The 18,756-nt window shown below is 44.0% G+C and overlaps 1 protein-coding gene across 1 annotated transcript in view; it reads left to right on the plus strand.

Annotated features, from left to right (window-relative positions):
- Positions 1–18,756, plus strand: part of TENM1 (teneurin transmembrane protein 1) — a 652,843-nt gene that overhangs the window by 381,005 nt on the left and 253,082 nt on the right. Inside the window, exon 8 of the mRNA XM_048514741.1 lies at positions 18,118–18,312. Coding sequence (XP_048370698.1) covers positions 18,118–18,312 — 195 coding nt within the window. The remainder of the gene's footprint in view (positions 1–18,117; positions 18,313–18,756) is intronic.

Here is an 18,756-nt window from a genome sequence, read left to right on the forward strand (position 1 = left end):
GCCCCTTTTTCTTTTTCTTTCCTCAAACATCCAGTCTGGGGGGAAGTTCTGTGTTAGTGCGGCAGTTTGAGCCCTGAATTTTAAACATTCCACATAAAAGACACTGCCTCGCTATCTCTATTAACTTGAATTCTAGACAAATGTAGACTCCGGGTTGTGGCAGATCCCTTGCGAATTCATCGTCGGTGACAATTTGAAAGGAAAAACAATGCAGCTATTAATGGCAAGCGGCAACGAGAGTCGCACAGTTTTGTACCGTGGCTTCTTCAGGCCGCCATTTTAGAGTTGTGGTTTTCGACCGAGCGTTTTAATAGGGAGCGCAGTGATTAAAAGTAGAGGCGTCCTATTGATTGCTGGCATTTACTAGAAAAGCAAATGAGATTGATTGTTTCAGAAATCAGTGGTGATCAGCACACACAAGCCCTGGCCCGGGAGGATAATTGGTGCCTCAGCGCTTGGATTTTCGATTCCTCCAAGCGGTAAGAGCTCAGTGATTAGGAGTCCGCGTTTTGCTCTCAGCGCTGTAGAAAATGACGTGACAACGCGAAATGATGGATTTGTACCCGGAATACATTTTGAAATGTTTGAAAGTCATCGTCATTATTTTTTTTTCTCCAAATCATGGGTGAGAGATGCATTGAAGTGAGGGGGAAAATGTCAAGATGATAATAAGCGCCGCTGTTTTGGAAAGCTTGTCACTCAGCGGGCATTTCGAACAGTCGCTTTTAGCCCTGCAAGCTTGCTCCTTGAGTTACCAGGCAGACGGCTCGTGCCTAAACACGTTTGGTTGGAAATAAAGCGAAGCGGACGGTGTTAACCTGAATAATTTATTCCGGTTGTACAATTTGTGATCCCACCCCACGAGGGCACAAAAATACAGGGCCTTGGAATAGGTAGCGGTGCCCTGCAGATGTCAATTTAGCCTGGTCTACTTGAAGATTTCCGCAGGGCCTGCAAGACGGAGCTGTTCCGCCGGGCCTTTGGGGACCCCGGCCGCTGATGGCTCCCCCCTCCTCTTTTATGTCATCTATGGACCCTGCCGCCCTTTCCTCTTCCTCCTTCCTCTAAGGGGATTTAGTGATTGGACTCCATCGATATATTTGATGTTGGAACGCTGCATTTTAATGGGGTTGGTTTTAACAATATAGAGCCATCATTTAATGTTTATTTATATTTGGTATTGCTGATTTTACTGTGCTCTATCTATTGTTTGTTCACCGCCCTGAGCCCTTCGGGGGAGGGCGGTTTATAAATACAACAATAAATAAATAAAAATAAAATAAAGAGTATTTCTCTCAGCATAATTTTGCACGTAAGAATTTGAAAAGACACCTCCCATGCCCAGCCTGGGATTATAGGGTTCATGTTGTCATTTCAGTATTACCGCCCTGCAATATTTCCATCCTGTCTGAACCATAGATGGAACATTGCTTTCAACTAAGGATGCATAAGATTGGGCTGCATCCTGAATTCACATATTTTCTATGGCTCATTCTGCACATGCAGAATAATGCACTTTGAAACTGCTTTCAGTGCTCTTTGATGGTGTGCAGAATGGCAAAATCCACTTGCAAACAGTTGTGAAAGTGGTTTGAAAACGCATTATTTTGCATGTGCGGAAGGGGCCTCAGTGTTTAAAATCCCATTTGTGTGGCCTGTGGTTCCTAGGGAGTTTTAAATATTTTCTCTGTGTGATCAGGGCTGCCAAGAGCTACTGTTGACCCCTCGGAAACTATTCTTCCCCCCTCCACCACCACCACCACCACCCCCCATCACAAGCAAGGAAGAGAAGTAGGGTTGCCAACCCCCAGGTGTGGCCAAGAAATCGCCTGGAATTGGAGTTGATGTCTAGACAGCCAAGATCAGTTCCTCTGAAGAAAACTGCAGCTTTGAAGGGTTGTCTCTGTGCCATTATATCTTGCTGAGGTCACTCCCCAACCCTGATCCCCAAATGTCCAGGAATTCCCTAATGCAGAGCTGGCAGCCCTAGGCAGAGGGAAAGAACTCACCAATCCTTAATTCCCTTAAAAGGAAGGCAAAGCCTCCTTTGTAATCCCTAAGCCATCAGGGCCCTGCAGCACCTTGGACAGTTCCTCAGGGCCTGTAAAATGGAGCTGCTCCACCGGGCTTTTGGGGGGTTCTAGTCACTGATTGTCTCCCCCGCTACCCCCCCCAATAACATCACACCAGCTGCTTTATGGTGTGCCGGTCCCCTCCCTGGAGAATGGGAGGTTTTTCTCAGGTAGCCATCTGATGTTAGGTTTTTCTGTTTTGCTGTCATCGTGTTTAATTAATTTGGTTTTCATTATTTGATTTGAATGTTACTGGTTTTTATCCTTTGCACACCGCCAAGAGCCCTTCAGGGGTGGGCCGCGGTATAACAAGTCAAATGGATGGATGGATGGATGGATGGATGGATGGATGGATGGATGGATGGATGGATGGATGGATGGATGGATGGATGGATGGATGGATGGATGGATGGATGGATGGATGGATGGATGGATGGATGGATGGATGGATGGATGGGTGGGTGGGTGGGTGGGTGGGTGGGTGGGTGGGTGGATGGATGGATGGATGGATGGATGGATGGATGGATGGATGGATGGATGGATGGATGGATGGATGGATGGATGGATGGATGGATGGATGGATGGATGGATGGAAGGAGATGGTTGGTAGGTAGGTAGGTAGGTAGATTAGATAGATAGATAGATAGATAGATAGATAGATAGATAGATAGATAGATAGATAGATAGATAGATAGATAGATAGATAGATAGATAGATAGATAGATAGATAGATAGATAGATAGATAGATAGATAGATAGATAGATAGATAGATAGATAGATAGATAGATAGATAGATAGATAGATAGATAGATGGTCACTTTAATCCTCTTCATAACTATGAAACAAGGCAAGTGTTCTCTTCCTGAAAAGGAGGACTTTCTATTATTTCAAGTCAAGGGCAAGAGTTAAAAAGACTGAATATGGATTCCTAGAGAGGCTTCTAGCTGTTGATGAAGCCCTTCACGCGGCATCACACTGAATGAAAGGATGAAAACCAAACTGGTCAGATGGACTTCTTGGAGCTGTTCAAAGCAACACTGGCCCAGGAAATGTTGCCGTTTTCCTCTTGTGGCCTACACAAACTTCTTGTGGGTTGTGTGGATGCAAACTGTGTCAGCACTGCAAACCATCATGAAATTAAATGTTCTCACAGCTGAGCCAGAGGAGATCAGAGGTTTATAGAGGACTAGAGAGGAAGAAGAGTTTGGATTTATACCCCATTTTTCTCAACTGTAAGGAGACTCAAAGGGGCTTACAAACTCCTTCCCTTCCTCTCCCCACTACAGACACTGTGTATGGTAGGTGAGGGCTGAGAGAATTCTGAGAGAACTGCGGCTAGCTAGCCCAAGGTCACCCAGCAGGCTTCATGTGTAAGAGCAAGGAATCAAACCTAGTTTTCCAGATTAGAGTCTATCACTCTTAACAACTATACTACGCTGGTTCAATGTTAGAGGAAAAAATGGGTGCAAGGGCATAACTTGTGATTTTGCTGTTCCTGTTTCCTTTTCATATATATCTGAATGCTTGTAATCAAGATGGGGAAATGGCTTGTTGTTTTCTGAACAATCCAATTTCTGGCTGTTGTGGTTTTCCAGGCTGTGTGGTCATGGTCTGGTAGTTTTTACTCCTAACTTTTTTGCCTGCACGAGTAGCTGGCATCTTCAGACTGTGCCATATATAGAAACACATCTTACTGTGACAAGCCTCTGAAGATGCCATGAATGCAGGTGAAATGTTAGGGACCAAAACTACGAGACCCTGGCCACAAAGCCCTTTGACAATCAGCCTTTGACAATACAAATCCATCAGCCTTTGACAATACAAATCCAATTTCTGTTTACAGCTTCTAGTGGACTCGCAAGACGCTGATTTTCAGCGGTAATGTCCCATTAATTGCAGAGGTCGTAAAGGCTCTTTGGTTATTGCACCGAAGCGAGAGAGATTTCTTTAAGAATGCTTCACCTTCAGATACGCAATCCACTCCAGTCCTTTGTAAGATTTTTTTTTTTAAAGAAAACTTTTCCCTGTGCAGTGAATGTATATGGCCAAAGCATGGTTAAAATGTACCCGCAGATCAGCTTGTATACTTTCTTTCTTCTTTAGTCCGGCTTTCATGGGGAATATCTGGGAAAGAGGCAGTTGTCTGTAACCATGAACACCATGCTTTTGGGCCAATCAATCTAAAGCTGGATTATGTTCGAAGCGTTAAAAATCTGCCAGTCGCGATATGCTAAAGGTGGCAATCTTTGCTTCTTGCTTTCGCAACGTTTAAATTAGGAATGGATTTTGAGGGAATACATGTGATCTTCGCTGCCGATAGAAATGCATGAAAAAAGTTGGATCTTCAAACAGTGGCTTTTGAGATCCTATTATTACATTTCTGTCAGATGTTGGTTTTATGACTTCTGGTGGAACTTCCCCCAAGCCAGCAGCTTTGCCTTTGAGAGGAGCACTTCCATGTCAGATTTGCAGGTGTGTTTTTTTTCTACCTGTGCCTAAAGCCTACCAGCATAAAGGAAGGCTTCAGAGGTTTTCTGACAAAGAAGCAGCGACTCTTGGAGGGAGAGAGAGGTATCTGCTTAGCCTCGGTGGAGGGTGTTGCTTCAGACAGCTCTCTGAGGTCAGCTCCTCAAGACGGGCCACGCTAGGTTGGTCGGCATACACGACAATCAATTCAAAACCCCGACCATTCCACACCTAACGGTCCCAGTAACGAATCGGCAGACGGGCGCCGACTGGCGCTGAAATGCTCGATTGATACCTCTACCTTCCCTGTTTAATTATCTGAGAGATCACCGAGGCTGTGGGAGCATGCCCCCGCCCGTAACTACCTCTTCAGAGTCGCAGGGCAGGGGGCTGTGTCCCCAGGCCTCGGCGATGTGCCGGACGGTTGCAGGGAAAGTAAGTCAATTGGGAAAGGGGGGAGGGATGGTGCCTTCCAGCTGCTGCCATCCCTAGGGTGCTGTAATTGGCCCGTGAGGAAAGGGCCTGAGAGTCACCACGTTCGGGGAAAGGAAAATTACCATCTGACCTACAGGATCTGTGAAGAACAAGGCTTGCGTGAAGTCTTCTCTCCTACAACTGTAAGAGACATGAGGAGGAAATGTTGGAGTTGTTTTCAACAACTTTTTAAAGAGAAAAACAGGAAACCACCATCTTTGCTGAAAGTAGTAGCACGGAGCTTATAACTCCACCTGACGTCTTAAAGAAGCAGGAAGGGGCAAGAGGAGTGTGAGTAAATATGACCTGTTCTCACGGCAAATCGCTCTGTTTCAAACAGCCTGGTGCTTGGAAACCGTTTCGCCATTCGGTCTGCCGGATTTTATGGCTGGTAGTATTACACACATGCTATCCCATTCTTACTATTTCGTATGGCTTCAGTAAAAGTGGGGTGACCTCCTCTAATCCGCTCGAAAGCGTTAGATTCTGCTCAGCCACCTGACAGGGTATATAATACTCCAAGAGCTGCTGTGTTGGGCTTAGAATTGGGACTCAAACAAATAGAAACTATATTAGATACCAGCAGAAAAGTAAATAAAATAGACTATGACTTAAATAATATCAAGAAGGAAACTGCAAAAATGCCAACGTTGGAATAAAGTGTCAATGAAATGCTGCTGGACTTTAATACTATGAAGGAAAGGATGGATGCCATAAAGGAAAAGTTTACTGTCCTGGAAAAAGACAAAGAAAGTGAAACTCAAGAACTCCACTGGATGCCAGTAGAAATGAGACAAAAAAAGAGTGGTTTTACAAGTTGTTAGTGGATTCTATATGAGTTAAACAAATGAGAACAAAAATATATCGAACTCAAATTCTGGCTGACTTATTGGGAAAATCTGAAAATGAAATGAGTTTTGAAATTGATGAAGTATTTATGATTAATTCAAAATATGCTAAACGGAAAAAAATCCCAAAGGATGTTTTGGTAGGTTTTGTGAGGAAGCCTTTTAAAGATGAAGTGCTTCATGCACACTATGAAAATAAAGTAAAAGTGAATGGAAAAGAAATTATTGTGATGAAAGAGATACCTTATAAATTATTGAAAATGAGAAAAGATTAAAGTGATATAACAAGTAGTTTTTCTCCAAAGAGTAATAGACACCTTTAAAATGGGGAGAAGTCCAAGAGAGCCCATCCCTTTTCAATCACCTTTATTTGGGTAAAGAGGAGAATTTTGGATGTACAAAGGGCTAACAATTTTCTGGCTAAGTATAATAAAGAGTTTCGCTAATGTTGTATTTTGGATTTGATTTTATATAATAATGCATGAGGAATTGAATCTCGTATCATGAAGTGCTAATAGTTTAAATAGCCCAAAGAAAAGAAGAAATGTTTTGGGGATTTATTTTCATAAGGGAAACTTTCAAGTTATCTGTTTGCAAGAAACACATATTGCAATGAAAGCGAGAAGATATTTGACGAACAATAAGTTAGGTGTGGAATTTATGTCTGCAGTGAAAGATTTTTAAAAAGTGTGGTGGTTATTTATATTAAAGAATGGTTGAAGTCCAAATTATTGTTTTCTGATCCCAATGGATGCTTTTTGCTGGTGGAGATACATTTAAATTGGAAGTGTATGGCCCAAATCAGGGGAAAGGCTTTTTAAAAAATGATTTGTTGAACAAAAGTTTCTGAATGGGCTTGTATAGGTATTATTTTGGTTAGATACTTGAATGGGGTAACATAACCAAAAGTGGATAAATCAGGAGAAGGGAATATCTCTATAGAGAATAAGCAAAGGAAATTGCCAAAATCCTTTTTTTTTTTTTTGAATGAGTAGAAAATCTAGAGATAAATGACATATGGAGATCCAGGAATAGAACAAAGTTTTTACCTTCTTTTCAGAAAGACACAAATCATGGACCAGATTGGATATGATCTGGACCACAAAAGATATAATATTAGATATAATAAAACATATCTTTAACTGGTTAGTTCTCAGACCATAGACCAGTTACGATTAAGATTAAGAAGGTAAAATAAGTATTTAGATGGAAATTAAATGACATTATTATTAGATGATACAGTAATAAAAGACTGTAAACTAAAGACAGGATTTTTTTAGATAAACATGCAAGAAGATATTGACTTGAAACTAGTCTGAGACACATGTAAAGCACCTATAAGAGGAATATTGATTGCCCATTACAGTAGAATAAGAAAAAAAATTCAAAAGGCAGAAGAATTAAAGAAGGAAATAAGTATAAAAGAAGATGAATCACTGAAGCACTGTCCTTCTTCTTGGCTAATTAGCTTGGAGTCATGCAAATCAGAAATTCCCTAAAATTCAATTCTCCAATCACGGAAATGAATTATGAGCTTCAAAATCTGTATATGAACTTTCATATGATGACTTGTCTCCCAAGAAGCACAAGTGGAGTTGCACTTGAGGAAAGCAACTTCCCCACTGTCTCCTCTTCTGCAACCATCTGTGTCCTCTACAGTCATACTTCTATCGGTCAGTGAACCCCCACCCCAATACAACGTGAGTGCAGAATCAGCATAAATTGATATCCCCCTCCTCCACAAAAGACCCCCATGGCACAGAGTGGTAAGCTGCAGAATTGCAGTCAAAGCTCTGCTCATGACTTGAATTTGATTCCGACAGGAGTTGGTTTCAGGTAGCCGGCTCTAGGTTGACTCAGTCCTCTGTCCTTACGAGGCTGGTAAAATGAGGGATCCAGTCTTTGGTTGGTGGCAGTTAGACTAATTCAATTATGGCTCCTTCCAGACGCCTCATAGACTGGCTACAATCCTCAGGAGCCCTACCACTTGGCCATGCTGGCACGAGCTGATGGGAATTGTTGTAGTCCGATGAAACATCTGGAGGGCCATAGTTTGAAGACCCCCCAGGTGACAGTTGGGGAAGGCAATGGCAAACAGCCCGTAAACACAGTGAGTATCAAGATGTGATGTCATCCCATTAAGATGTGATGTCATCCCATGGGTCAGTAATGACTCGGGGCTTCCGCAGGTGACGGCCTTTAGTTCTTACCTCCCCTACTGTTCCATTGGTGAAACTGCTGTAGCACTGATGCGATAACATCTCAGGATCCAAACCATTATGGTTACGTGATATGGCCCCCACCTGATGCCCCTTATATCATCCCTTGTACCATCTTCAGCATTTTGTCGGTCCCCCTCCCAAGGGTGGGATCGGGCGCCGCCAATAAATATGTGAGATGCTGCTGCTGTTTTTAAATAATTGTGCTATTTATATCTATGTGTATTTGTTGTATATTGTTTGTTTCCCTTTTTGACCTTACTGTACACTGCTCAGAGCCCTTTGGGGGTTGGGCAGTATATGAAAATTAATTAATTGATGATGATGATGATGACGATGATGATGATGACGATGATGATGATGTACATGTGACATGAGGCTGCATGGTGAAATACTGCATTTTTTGATTGTGTAGACTAGTCCATGAAAAACATGTGATCTAGTTTACCTTGCAATAGAAAAGCAGGCTTAGCTGTAAAAAAGGATGGATGTTGAACCGTTCTGCCAAGAGTGTACCGTTTCCCCACAACTGCATCATGTCACGCCTGAATAATATCATCTGATACTGTATTTTTTCATCTCCAACCGAACAGCAGGTCTTTAAGCTTTCATAAAACTGTGGCAGTTACAATCTCATTTACAGACTATCCACACTGACCAGTATTACCATTACCTTTAAACACATTGCGGTGTCCTTGACTTTGGAATTACCGCACTAAAACAATGTAATTGGATGTACTTACAATATATCAGTATCAGCAGAAAAATATATTTTTTTGGCATTTCGCTCAACTGTAGGGAGAGTGATTTGTTCATTTTGTCAATACCTGAAAAGTGTTTGAAATGGGGTGGGGGGGCATTTATATCATTCTTCCGAGTTTAATTTCGGGTGAGGCTCCCCAGGTGCCAGGAGGAGCCAAACAGTCAATTGAGTAATCTTATAAACTGTGATCTTGGCAACTAAAGACATTAACAGCCCAATCCGGGAGGGAACAGATTAAATTCGCATGGAGCTGGCACAGCTTATACTGGCCGCTAGTGCCCACCTCTCACCGGCACGAGGGGATAATGGCGCCACTGTGGGCACTCCAGGTACACAGGTGGAGACTCTCAGGCCCACCTCACTGCAAAGCTGGAAGTTCCAGCTGCAGAGCTACGCTGGTGTCCACAACAAACACTGATGTGGGTGAAGCAGGGGGGCATTCCTGGGGCAGAGCTGATGCTAGTGGACTCCCACCCAGGGTTTGTGGCCAGTTGAAGTGCAGCCGTGGTCCTGAATTTACACTGATATAGGTCCATTGACGCCAATGGAGGGGTTTCCGGAGGCGGGGAGTGTTTTCTTCTCTCCCCCCCCTCCACCATTCCTCAAGAAAGTCCTCTTGCAGCAGCCGTGTCATCCCCAGCTACCTCTGCTGGATTGGGCTTTAAGAGCAATATAAATAAGAAGAGTTGGATTTATATCCCCCCTTTCTCTCCTGTAAGGGGACTCAAAGGGGCTGACAATCACTTTCCTTTCCCCCACAACAAACACCCTGTGAGGTGGGTGGGGCTAAGGGAACTCCGAAGAACTGTGACTAGCCCAAGGGCACCCAACTGGCATCTGTTGGAATGCACAGGCTAATCTGAATTCCCCCCAGATAAGCCTCCTCACTAGCCTCAGGGCGTAGATGGGAATCAAACTCGGTTCCTCCAGATTAGAGTATGCCTGCTCTTAACCACTATACCACGCTGGCTCCTAGATAGAAATAGAATTTTTTTAAACTTTTATATTAATTATCAGATGTTTTAAAATTTTAGCTGGAATGCAATGACGCTGGGAAACATACACACAAATAGATTAACAGCTTGAAACATGCATGGTTTTGACAAGGCTTCACTATCACAACCAGAACACAGTAATCAACACACCTGTTTGTGTTACACGTGTGTATGTGAATATCTGTACTGTAGGCTATTATGGGACCTTTTGTATTGATAGTTTTAATGTGTAAGGAATATATAATTTTCCATGCTTTTATAATTTTGTGATTAGCAGTCCTTCATTTGTATGGTTTTGAATTTCTTCGATACTAGACAGCCTTTGTACCTCTAGGGTAGAGGATACTGATGTTCAGGGTCTACGATACTCCATAACAAGCTCTCACTCAGCATGGCCAATTGGCCATGCTGACAGAGGCTGATGGGAATTGTAGTTCCTGAACATCTGGAGAGCCGCAGGTTCCCTACCCCTGTTATAGAAGTTGATCTTTGGCTACCAATCTTGATCCTCCTTGATCTGAGATTGCAAATGCCTTAGCAGACCAGGTGCTCGGGAGCAGCAGAAGCAGAAGGCCATTGCTTTCACATCTTGCAGGTGAGCTCCCAAAGGCACCTGGTGGGCCACTGCGAGTAGCAGAGTGCTGGACTAGATGGACTCTGGTCTGATCCAGAAACTTGTTCTTATGTTCTTATGAACAGAGCCATAAAGGAGATGTCTTTTGGAATCATGCTTAGACTCACACAGAGTATGAACCGGCTTTGAGGAAGTTCTCTACAATGGGAAAGTCCACTTTGCAGGACAAAAGCAGCCATGAAATGCCAACTAGTACCTTGATCAATTCCACCAAGATGAAACTTTCTGTGGCTGTTTCCCCACTTACCATGCCCCCCCTTTGTTGTGCACTACTCTCAGTGCGCATCATTTCTGGCGCACGCCCGGGCTTCCCCACGATCCCGCGCTCTCTGAGCGGGGTCATCAAAAGGTGCCTTTTTGAGGAGCGCCAGGAATGACACGCGCTGAGGGGGCGCGACAGCGGCAGCGTCGGGGCGGCTGCATTGTCGCCGCCCCTGTAGTGGGGCGACACTTGGCGACAGTAGCGCGCAGCACTACTTGGCGACAGTAGCGCGCAGCAGAAGGTAAGTGGGAAAACGACCTGTGACCTCCAGCGGTCAGCTCAGCACAAATGCCTGCGGATTGACAGTGGGTGCTTCAAGCAACACACCTGCAAAGAACTGGGAGTTTTTTGCGCCCAAGTTTGAAGTAGCCACCCTGCTCTTGAGGAGCTGAGTCCGCATTTCCACTCTGCAGACAAGTCCGAACTACCCTCAGTCACTGAACCAGTCAAACACGGGAGAAAATGAGCTTGTGCCATCATGTCTATCTTGGTTCAGCGAGCGACAATATGAAACAGAACATGCTTATCTGGGGAGCAATCCAAAGACGATGTGCAGATTCAAGCTTGCTCCCTGAAATTGCTTTCACTTCAAACCAGATTTTTATGTGCTAACCCACAGTCATCTCTGCTGCGTCCTGTTCAGCAGCTAGGAAGATGACATTAAGTGGCCATTTCGAAACTGCTGACGCCGGCATCTTTGCCTGGTGGATAAGTCCGAGTGCCAATATCCCGACCTGTTTGCCACTTCTCAGAATTACTAAAGGCTCATTCAAAAACCGGTTATGCCCTTCTCCCTTGTTTCAATCACACGGCCCTACCTCGTGCGCAGTCAGGACCAAGGAAGCCCGGGAAACAGTGACAGTGGCCAGAGATGCATTCTCCGTTTCCATTGCAATTCGTGGAGCAGTCATCCATCACTTCTGTTATATCAACAAACGACAACAACAAAAACCCTTTTACTGCCATATAGTAAAAAAACACAAAATTAAATAAGATGCAGAACATAACATATCGATGACGGTCTAAAAATATCAGAACAGGTGTAGGCTAGATTGGCAGAGTCTCATCGCATGCCGCAAGAGCTTTGCAACCAATTCTGTTGTAACTGGGTTCTGATTTGCCAAAAGAAATACTGCCCTGTTTATCTGACTTGTAAAAGACTGTATTTCTACTGCACAATGAAGATATGCATACTTTAGAGATGACAGCAGAGGCTAGGGAAAATGGAGCCCAGTGCAAAATCTCAGTTTTGCTGCCCCCACCCCCATGTTTGTTTGCGTTTTTTGTATTTTCTTGTGTTTTTTCCAGTTTTTGGCCTTCAGGGGGCTCAGTTTTTAGGCTAGCAGCATCTAAATTTCAGGGTATCTTTAGGAGACTCTCCTGATCATACCAACCAGGTTTGGTGAAGTTTGGTCCAGGGGGGCCAACGTTATGGACTTTCAAAGGTGTAGCCCCCATCCCAATCAATCAAAATGGAACCTTTATTGGCATATAAGTTTAAACAAGGTTATTAAAAAGAAAAGACTTGAGCACAACAGGTGTAAAACAGTCGACATTAAAATAAGCAAATTGCTGATAATATAAAATTAAGACCGTTTTAAGAATTACAGAACAAAGAAATTTAGCTGTCTGTTCAAGAACATCTGTGACTTCATTATTTAAAAGAAATACAGTCTTTTCTTGCCCAGTAAGTTCACTGCTACACAGAAATAAAGGTTCAAGAAACGTAATCCTAGCAATGCTGTACAAGGGGCAGTGATGTCGGACGTGATCAACTGTTTCTTGACTTTTCATCTTGCAGATGCGCAGTCTTTCATGGTGAGGGAGTTTTAGTTCCCTCCCCTGCCTCAAAGAGGAAGGAAGGATGTTGCATCTTGCAAGTGAAAGGGCACAACATAGTTTAGGCCCAGGTATTAAACATAAATATTTGGCCATGCCAAAAGTTCTTACTGGAATGCCTAAGGAAATGGGAGAGCAAAATTTACTCGCCCAAGAAACCAAAGTCTGATGCTGTTGCTCAAATAGCTGACTTTTAATAATGTGGAGCAGTTCATTAGGAGGAAGTATGACTAGGGGATCAACAGGAAAGCCCATTTCAGCACTTCGGTGAGATCCTCTGAAGAGGCCAGCCACAGGGCGTTTCCCCACTTGCCATGACCCCCCATATGCCGCACGCTGCTCTCATTACGTTTGGAAGAGCGCCAGGAATGACGTGCGCGGAGGGGACGTGACAGTGGCAGCGTTGGGGCGGCTGCGTTGTCGCCGCTCCTGTAGTGGGGAGTGTTGGGGGACCCCGCACTACTTGCCTACAGTAGCGTGGGGCAGAAGGTAAGTGGGAAAACGCCCACAGATGCAGGTGAAACGTCCGGAAAGAATGCTGCTAGAACACGGCCATACAGCCCGGAAACCACACAGCACCCCACATAATTGACCTTTCCTCAAAAATATCTACGCAGGCCACCAAACTGTGAAGCACTGAAGCATCAATTCAACAGAGTACTAAAATAAAAAAGGAAAAATCATGTAATGGTGGGCAGAAATCATTTTGAGGGTGTGAGCGCAGACATACATAGTTGTAAAGGGGGGGATTGAAAACGTTTTAGAAACATTTTAGGGGATTTGTACAGAAAGGGCCAATTTCTTTCACTTTTACTTTGGCTTACATTGCCAGTAACCTCTGCCTTGACAGCCAGATGCGCACCCCATGCCCCTTGGTGAGCCTCTGCTTTCCTGTTTAAGATTCTGCAGAACAGATGCCAGGCTGAAACATCTGGCTGAATAATTTATCACCCGTTCATTTCTCCCCCATTAGGCAATGAATAAATAATCCGACCGATCTTACCAATGGCCGTTGTTAACATGAGCACTTGCTCCATTTTCCTCCCGTCGTTGTAAAACGCCATGTGCCAAGCGCCGTGGTCCATGTATTCGATGAACCCCGTTTCTTGCATAGACGTCAGGATCAGGTTCCTGGGAGCCTGCTGAGCTTCCTCGGGGTGCTTGGGCTCCTGCTTAATTAGCTGCTTCCCGTCCATCAGTTTCACAAAATCAAACTGGAACGCAAGAGGACGGATGAGAGCTTTCGCTGGCTGGGCAGGTACCTGGGTGACCCTTACCTTTTTTCAGCTCTCCAATGTTAGTTCTGGCCAAACCGTTTAGGAACTTTACACGGCAGTCTCTTGTTTTTTGTTTTTTTTCCTAGACAGCTGAAATAAACTGTTTTTTAGTGTTCTCTGCAGATGATCTGACTGCCGTTGAAGTATGGATGCAATTACAACAACCTGAACAAGCTTTAAACCGGCTGTCAGGTTTGCGCTCAAAATGCAGGTAATTATACTTGGCCAATTGAGTAAATTCCTTCAGGGAAACTACTTGGCTGGTCATCAAACACAGATAGGGGAAGAGGGAGCTGTGAGTGAAGCAACCAGCTCGTCCCATCTTTAATATATCGTGGCCAAACAATGATTTCCAAACCAACCATTGCAGTTTTATTTTTTAGCCCTTAGTACAAACGAGCCCTATTGAGATGTTTTTCATCAGGTTAGGTGGGGGTAAGGGAAAGGAATTCTGAAAGTGATAGGGCCCCAACAGCAAGAGGGACAATGATTTTCAGAGGGCCCCACCCAGAGGTGGGATCCAACAGGTTCTCACCAGTTCCCGAGAGTGGGTTACTAATTATTTGTGTGTGCCGAGAGGGGGTTACTAACTGGGTCTGCTTTTCCGTTAGAAATTCCATTAGGTCCAAAAATAATAAAGTCCTGTTGTTTCCTATGTGGCTGGTTAGCAAATGTAGAAAATGGGAGATAATTCTCCCTGTTGGGCTGTTTTAAAAACATGTTTCAGAAATATGGTAAAGTTCCTTGTTTAAGGAAAATATCCTTCTTTTGATTTCTAGAGTATTTGAAAAGTATTAAGTATTTGACAGGAAGTCAATTAGAGGAGAAGTAGTTGTTTCTGTTGGCAGTAGACGATAGGACTTGCTATAATGAGTTTAAATTATGGACAGAAAAATACCAGCTGGAAATTAGGAACTTTTTTTGTACAGTAAGAGTTTTTTACAGTAACAGAGAAATTACTAATGCCCCGCCCCCAGAATGCCCGGTCACGCCCCCGTCATGCCCCACCCAGCCCCATTGGCGCTACGCCACTGTTTGAATCCCACCACCATGGGAACCTGTTACTAAAATTTTTGGATCCCACCACTGGCCCGACCTACAGAGATACATTGCATAGGAAACCCACGTCAGGGCATTCTAAAAGATTATGTATCGATCTTTCACTTTGTACCTATAAAACCAGTGTTTTTGAACCTTAGTGGCAGTGACACTACGGCCAAAGCGAGTCTTCCATTCCTTGCTTAGTACAGTCCTTGCAGTGTGAGTGCTCCCTCTAAAGGCAGGAGGGCGTATTACACCGAAAGGCCAGAATGAAAAAAAATAATGGAAGCAAATTACTCTGTGTGTGAGTGTGTGTGCATGTGTGTGAGAGGAAGAAAGATAAAGAGAGAGGGAGGGAGGGAGGGAGACGGGTAGAGAGAGACGTTATAGGCAGCAGGGGGGAAATCAACATATTTAGGGCAGCACTGAGGTATTCAGCACTAAATAGACTCAGGATTTCTGCCTGAAAAATGTGAGTTTCAGTAACTTATTTTCTGAGACCTACAGTGTACTTGAATTTGGATCTGAAAGAGATTTTCAAAACCATGGATCCAATCAAACTCTAAATAAACTCTAAATACCCCCCAGAGCCCTTCGGGGGTAGGGCGGTATATAAGTCTGAAAAATAAATAAAATAAATAAAATAAATAAAGTCATTGCAAGGTATTCACATTCAGAATTCTGAAAGAGAGGCTCTTGCCAGTAGTCTAATTCAGAAAGGGTATGTTTTCCACAGTAAACCCATTTGGATAAATAGTGCTAATTATCCACAACTTAAAGTCTTCTGAACTCTCCCTCTCAGGCTTAGCCAAATACACACCTAAACCCTTGTTCTGTTGTCTGTTTCAGTGACATTGTGAGCATGAATGAATAATCCAATTAAATCCCGTTTCTGGTAATTGTAATTGAAAAGTGTTTGCTTTTGTTTGGAAAGGTCTTCTCCAACATTTCCTAAATAGGACTCTGAGACATGTCACCTGTACAGCAGCCATTATTCTCTACTTTTCAGAATTCCTGGGAAAAGATCTTGTGCCTTTCTGTCTTTCAGCATATTCCTTGGAAATGTGGACCTCCTAATCAACTGACTCTTATCTGAAATTCATAGTTCAAAACATTAGTGTGTCTTAGTCATCCTAACAGGTTTTTCAAAAGTTACCTGTGTATGAGTCGGTGGAATATTGCGCCTCCCATAAATTCCCAGCAGAGAGTCCTTTGCCAATGAAACATTGAACTTCAGGTACATGGGGTGATGGATCATGATCAAGAAACGCCAGAAGAGGCCCGGAGGGATGGTTTGCATCACTTGATCTCCGATTTCGACTTCCCCCGTGTCTATGGCCTGCCCTTTCTGAAACACTATTTCTCCAGGAACAAAAGAAATAAAATAGTTAGCTGTCATTTGAAAGGCATAAAAGGACAAGATAAATGGGCTGGGTAAAAACTGACCGTTCAGTATAGTGATCCGTTCAATTCTAATGGAATCCATTCTTGAGGAAAGATCACAGTCTAGTGACAGAGCATCAGTGTTGCATGCAGAACGGCCCCGGTTCAGTCCCTGGCATCTCCAATTAAAAGGGACGAGGGCAGGAGTGATGAGAATGCCTCTCCTGAGACTCAGAAGAGATGCTGCCAGTCAGAGTAGGGGGGTCTGCAACCTGTGGCTCTCCAGATGTTCATGGACTACAATTCCCATCAGCCCCTGACAGTATATATTAACCTGGTGCGTCATGCAGGGGCTGATGGGATTTGTAGTTCATGAACATCTGGAGAGCCACAGGTTGCAGACCCCACTAGGTGATATTGACCTTGACAGACCAATGGCCTGACTCACAAGTAAGCAGCTTAATGTGTTCAGTCCTCGCAGTGAATGAAGAAGAGTTCGGATTTATACCCCCCTTTTCTCTCCTGTAGGAGACTCAAAGGGGCTTACAATCTCCTTGCCCTTCCCCCCTCACAACAAACACCCTGTGAGGTGGGTGGGGCTGAGTGAGCTCCGAAAAGCTGTGACTAGCCCAAGGTCACCCAGCTGGCGAGTGTGGGAGTGCACAGGCTAATCTGAACTCCCCAGATAAGCCACCACAGCTCAAGCGGCAGAGCGGGGAATCAAACCCGGTTCCTCCAGATTAGAATGCACCTGCTCCTGAAAGCCCAGTGACCAAAGTAGTCACAGAATAGCTCTCAAAACACAAATCTCTGTGCCTCTAGAGCAGGGGTAGGGAACCTGCGGCTCTCCAGATGTTCAGGAACTACAATTCCCATCAGCCTCTGTCAGCATGGCCAATTGGCCATGCTGGTAGGGGCTGATGGGAATTGTAGTTCCTGAACATCTGGAGAGCCGCAGGTTCCCTACCCCTGTTCTATAAGAACATAAGAACAAGCCAGTGGCATTCAGATGCCACAGCAAACCTTGACTTGTCCCATTGGGAGAACTATCCTTGGAAGTCTTCACACTTGCCCATTCCCAGCCTCTTTCCTTTGTACAGACTTTGGAGACTGACAGATTTCTGGTTCCCAAGAAACCAGAGTTTATCATGTTGCCAAATGAGACTAAAGAACAAGCCACACTTCATCCACTTTGCCTGCAAGCTGGGAAGCCATACCAGGGTTAAACTGTAGTTTGGAATCTGATTTTGTTGTTGTTCTCAAGTGATGTTGTCATTTACAGGTTCCTACCCAGTGTGGGAAGCCAAAATACATTAATGGATGGGCATAATTTGGGTTAGGGAAAAAGCAAGTTGGGAGAAGGGAAAGGGGCAATGGTGGGATTCAGCAGGTTCGCACCACTTCAGCAGAACCGGTTGTTAAAAAGGTGCTTGTAAACAACCAGTTGTTCAATTATTTGAATCCCACAACTGGAAAGGGCGGAAGAGAAGGGGGAGAGAGGGAGAAAGGAGAAAGAAAAGAATGAGGAGGGACTGGTTAACTGTGTGTGGCCTTGTCACAAATTGTGTAATAAAATCTTGTTCTTGTAATAAACAAGCTGCAGTTTATCCTTAATTTCTGAATGCAGCCAGATTGTAGCACTTCAGAAATGTAGCAGAGGGGGACATGTGTTTTGCAAACTACTGGGTGAAAGTAGATGTCTTCACGCTCTTAGGAAGACTGAAAGCATAAACAGGCAGAAGTGTGAGAAGGGAAAGATGTGGCAAAGCAGGAAATTTGGTGAAATCTTTTCTGGATGCTACTGTAGAAGTCATAAACATTGTGCTTGTTTCATCATCTGCAGATTCGTGCCCAGTGTTATGCAGTGGGAATGGAGAGTATGAAAAGGGCCATTGTGTGTGTCGCAATGGTTGGAAAGGGCCCGAATGTGATGTTCCGGAAGAGCAGTGCATTGACCCCACCTGCTTTGGCCATGGGACTTGCATCATGGGAATTTGCATTTGTGTCCCTGGATACAAAGGAGAAATATGCGAGGAAGGTTTGTATCCATCCTCCCTTCCTTCCTTCCTTCCTTCCTTCCTTCCTTCCTTCCTTCCTTCCTTCCTTCCTTCCTTCCTTCCTTCCTTCCTTCCTTCCTTCCTTCCTTCCTTCTCTCCCTGAAATGCAAACCTGGACTTCTTAAAGCAGTTAAGCAGCTATAGTTATACAGTGAAGACATTGCCAAGGAAGCATTCCTTGTTTTTATCAATAATATTACATGAACTTCAGAGTGATGGAGTTTATTTGTAATGTCAAAAGATATTTCTCTGTCACAAAATATCGTTTACGCAGATGGACAGATTTAAAATGTACATTGCCTAATTGTAAGTGAGAGAAGTATTTGCCCTGTGTTAAATGAGCATTGGATGGCAAAGGTGACTGAAAGAAAACAAGAACCAGTTTGGGGTAACGTTTCAGCCCGAGACCAGGGGCACCAAGGTTC

Source organism: Sphaerodactylus townsendi, linkage group LG13, assembly GCF_021028975.2.
Source record: "Sphaerodactylus townsendi isolate TG3544 linkage group LG13, MPM_Stown_v2.3, whole genome shotgun sequence".
In the NCBI taxonomy this organism is placed as follows: Eukaryota; Metazoa; Chordata; class Lepidosauria; order Squamata; family Sphaerodactylidae; genus Sphaerodactylus; species Sphaerodactylus townsendi.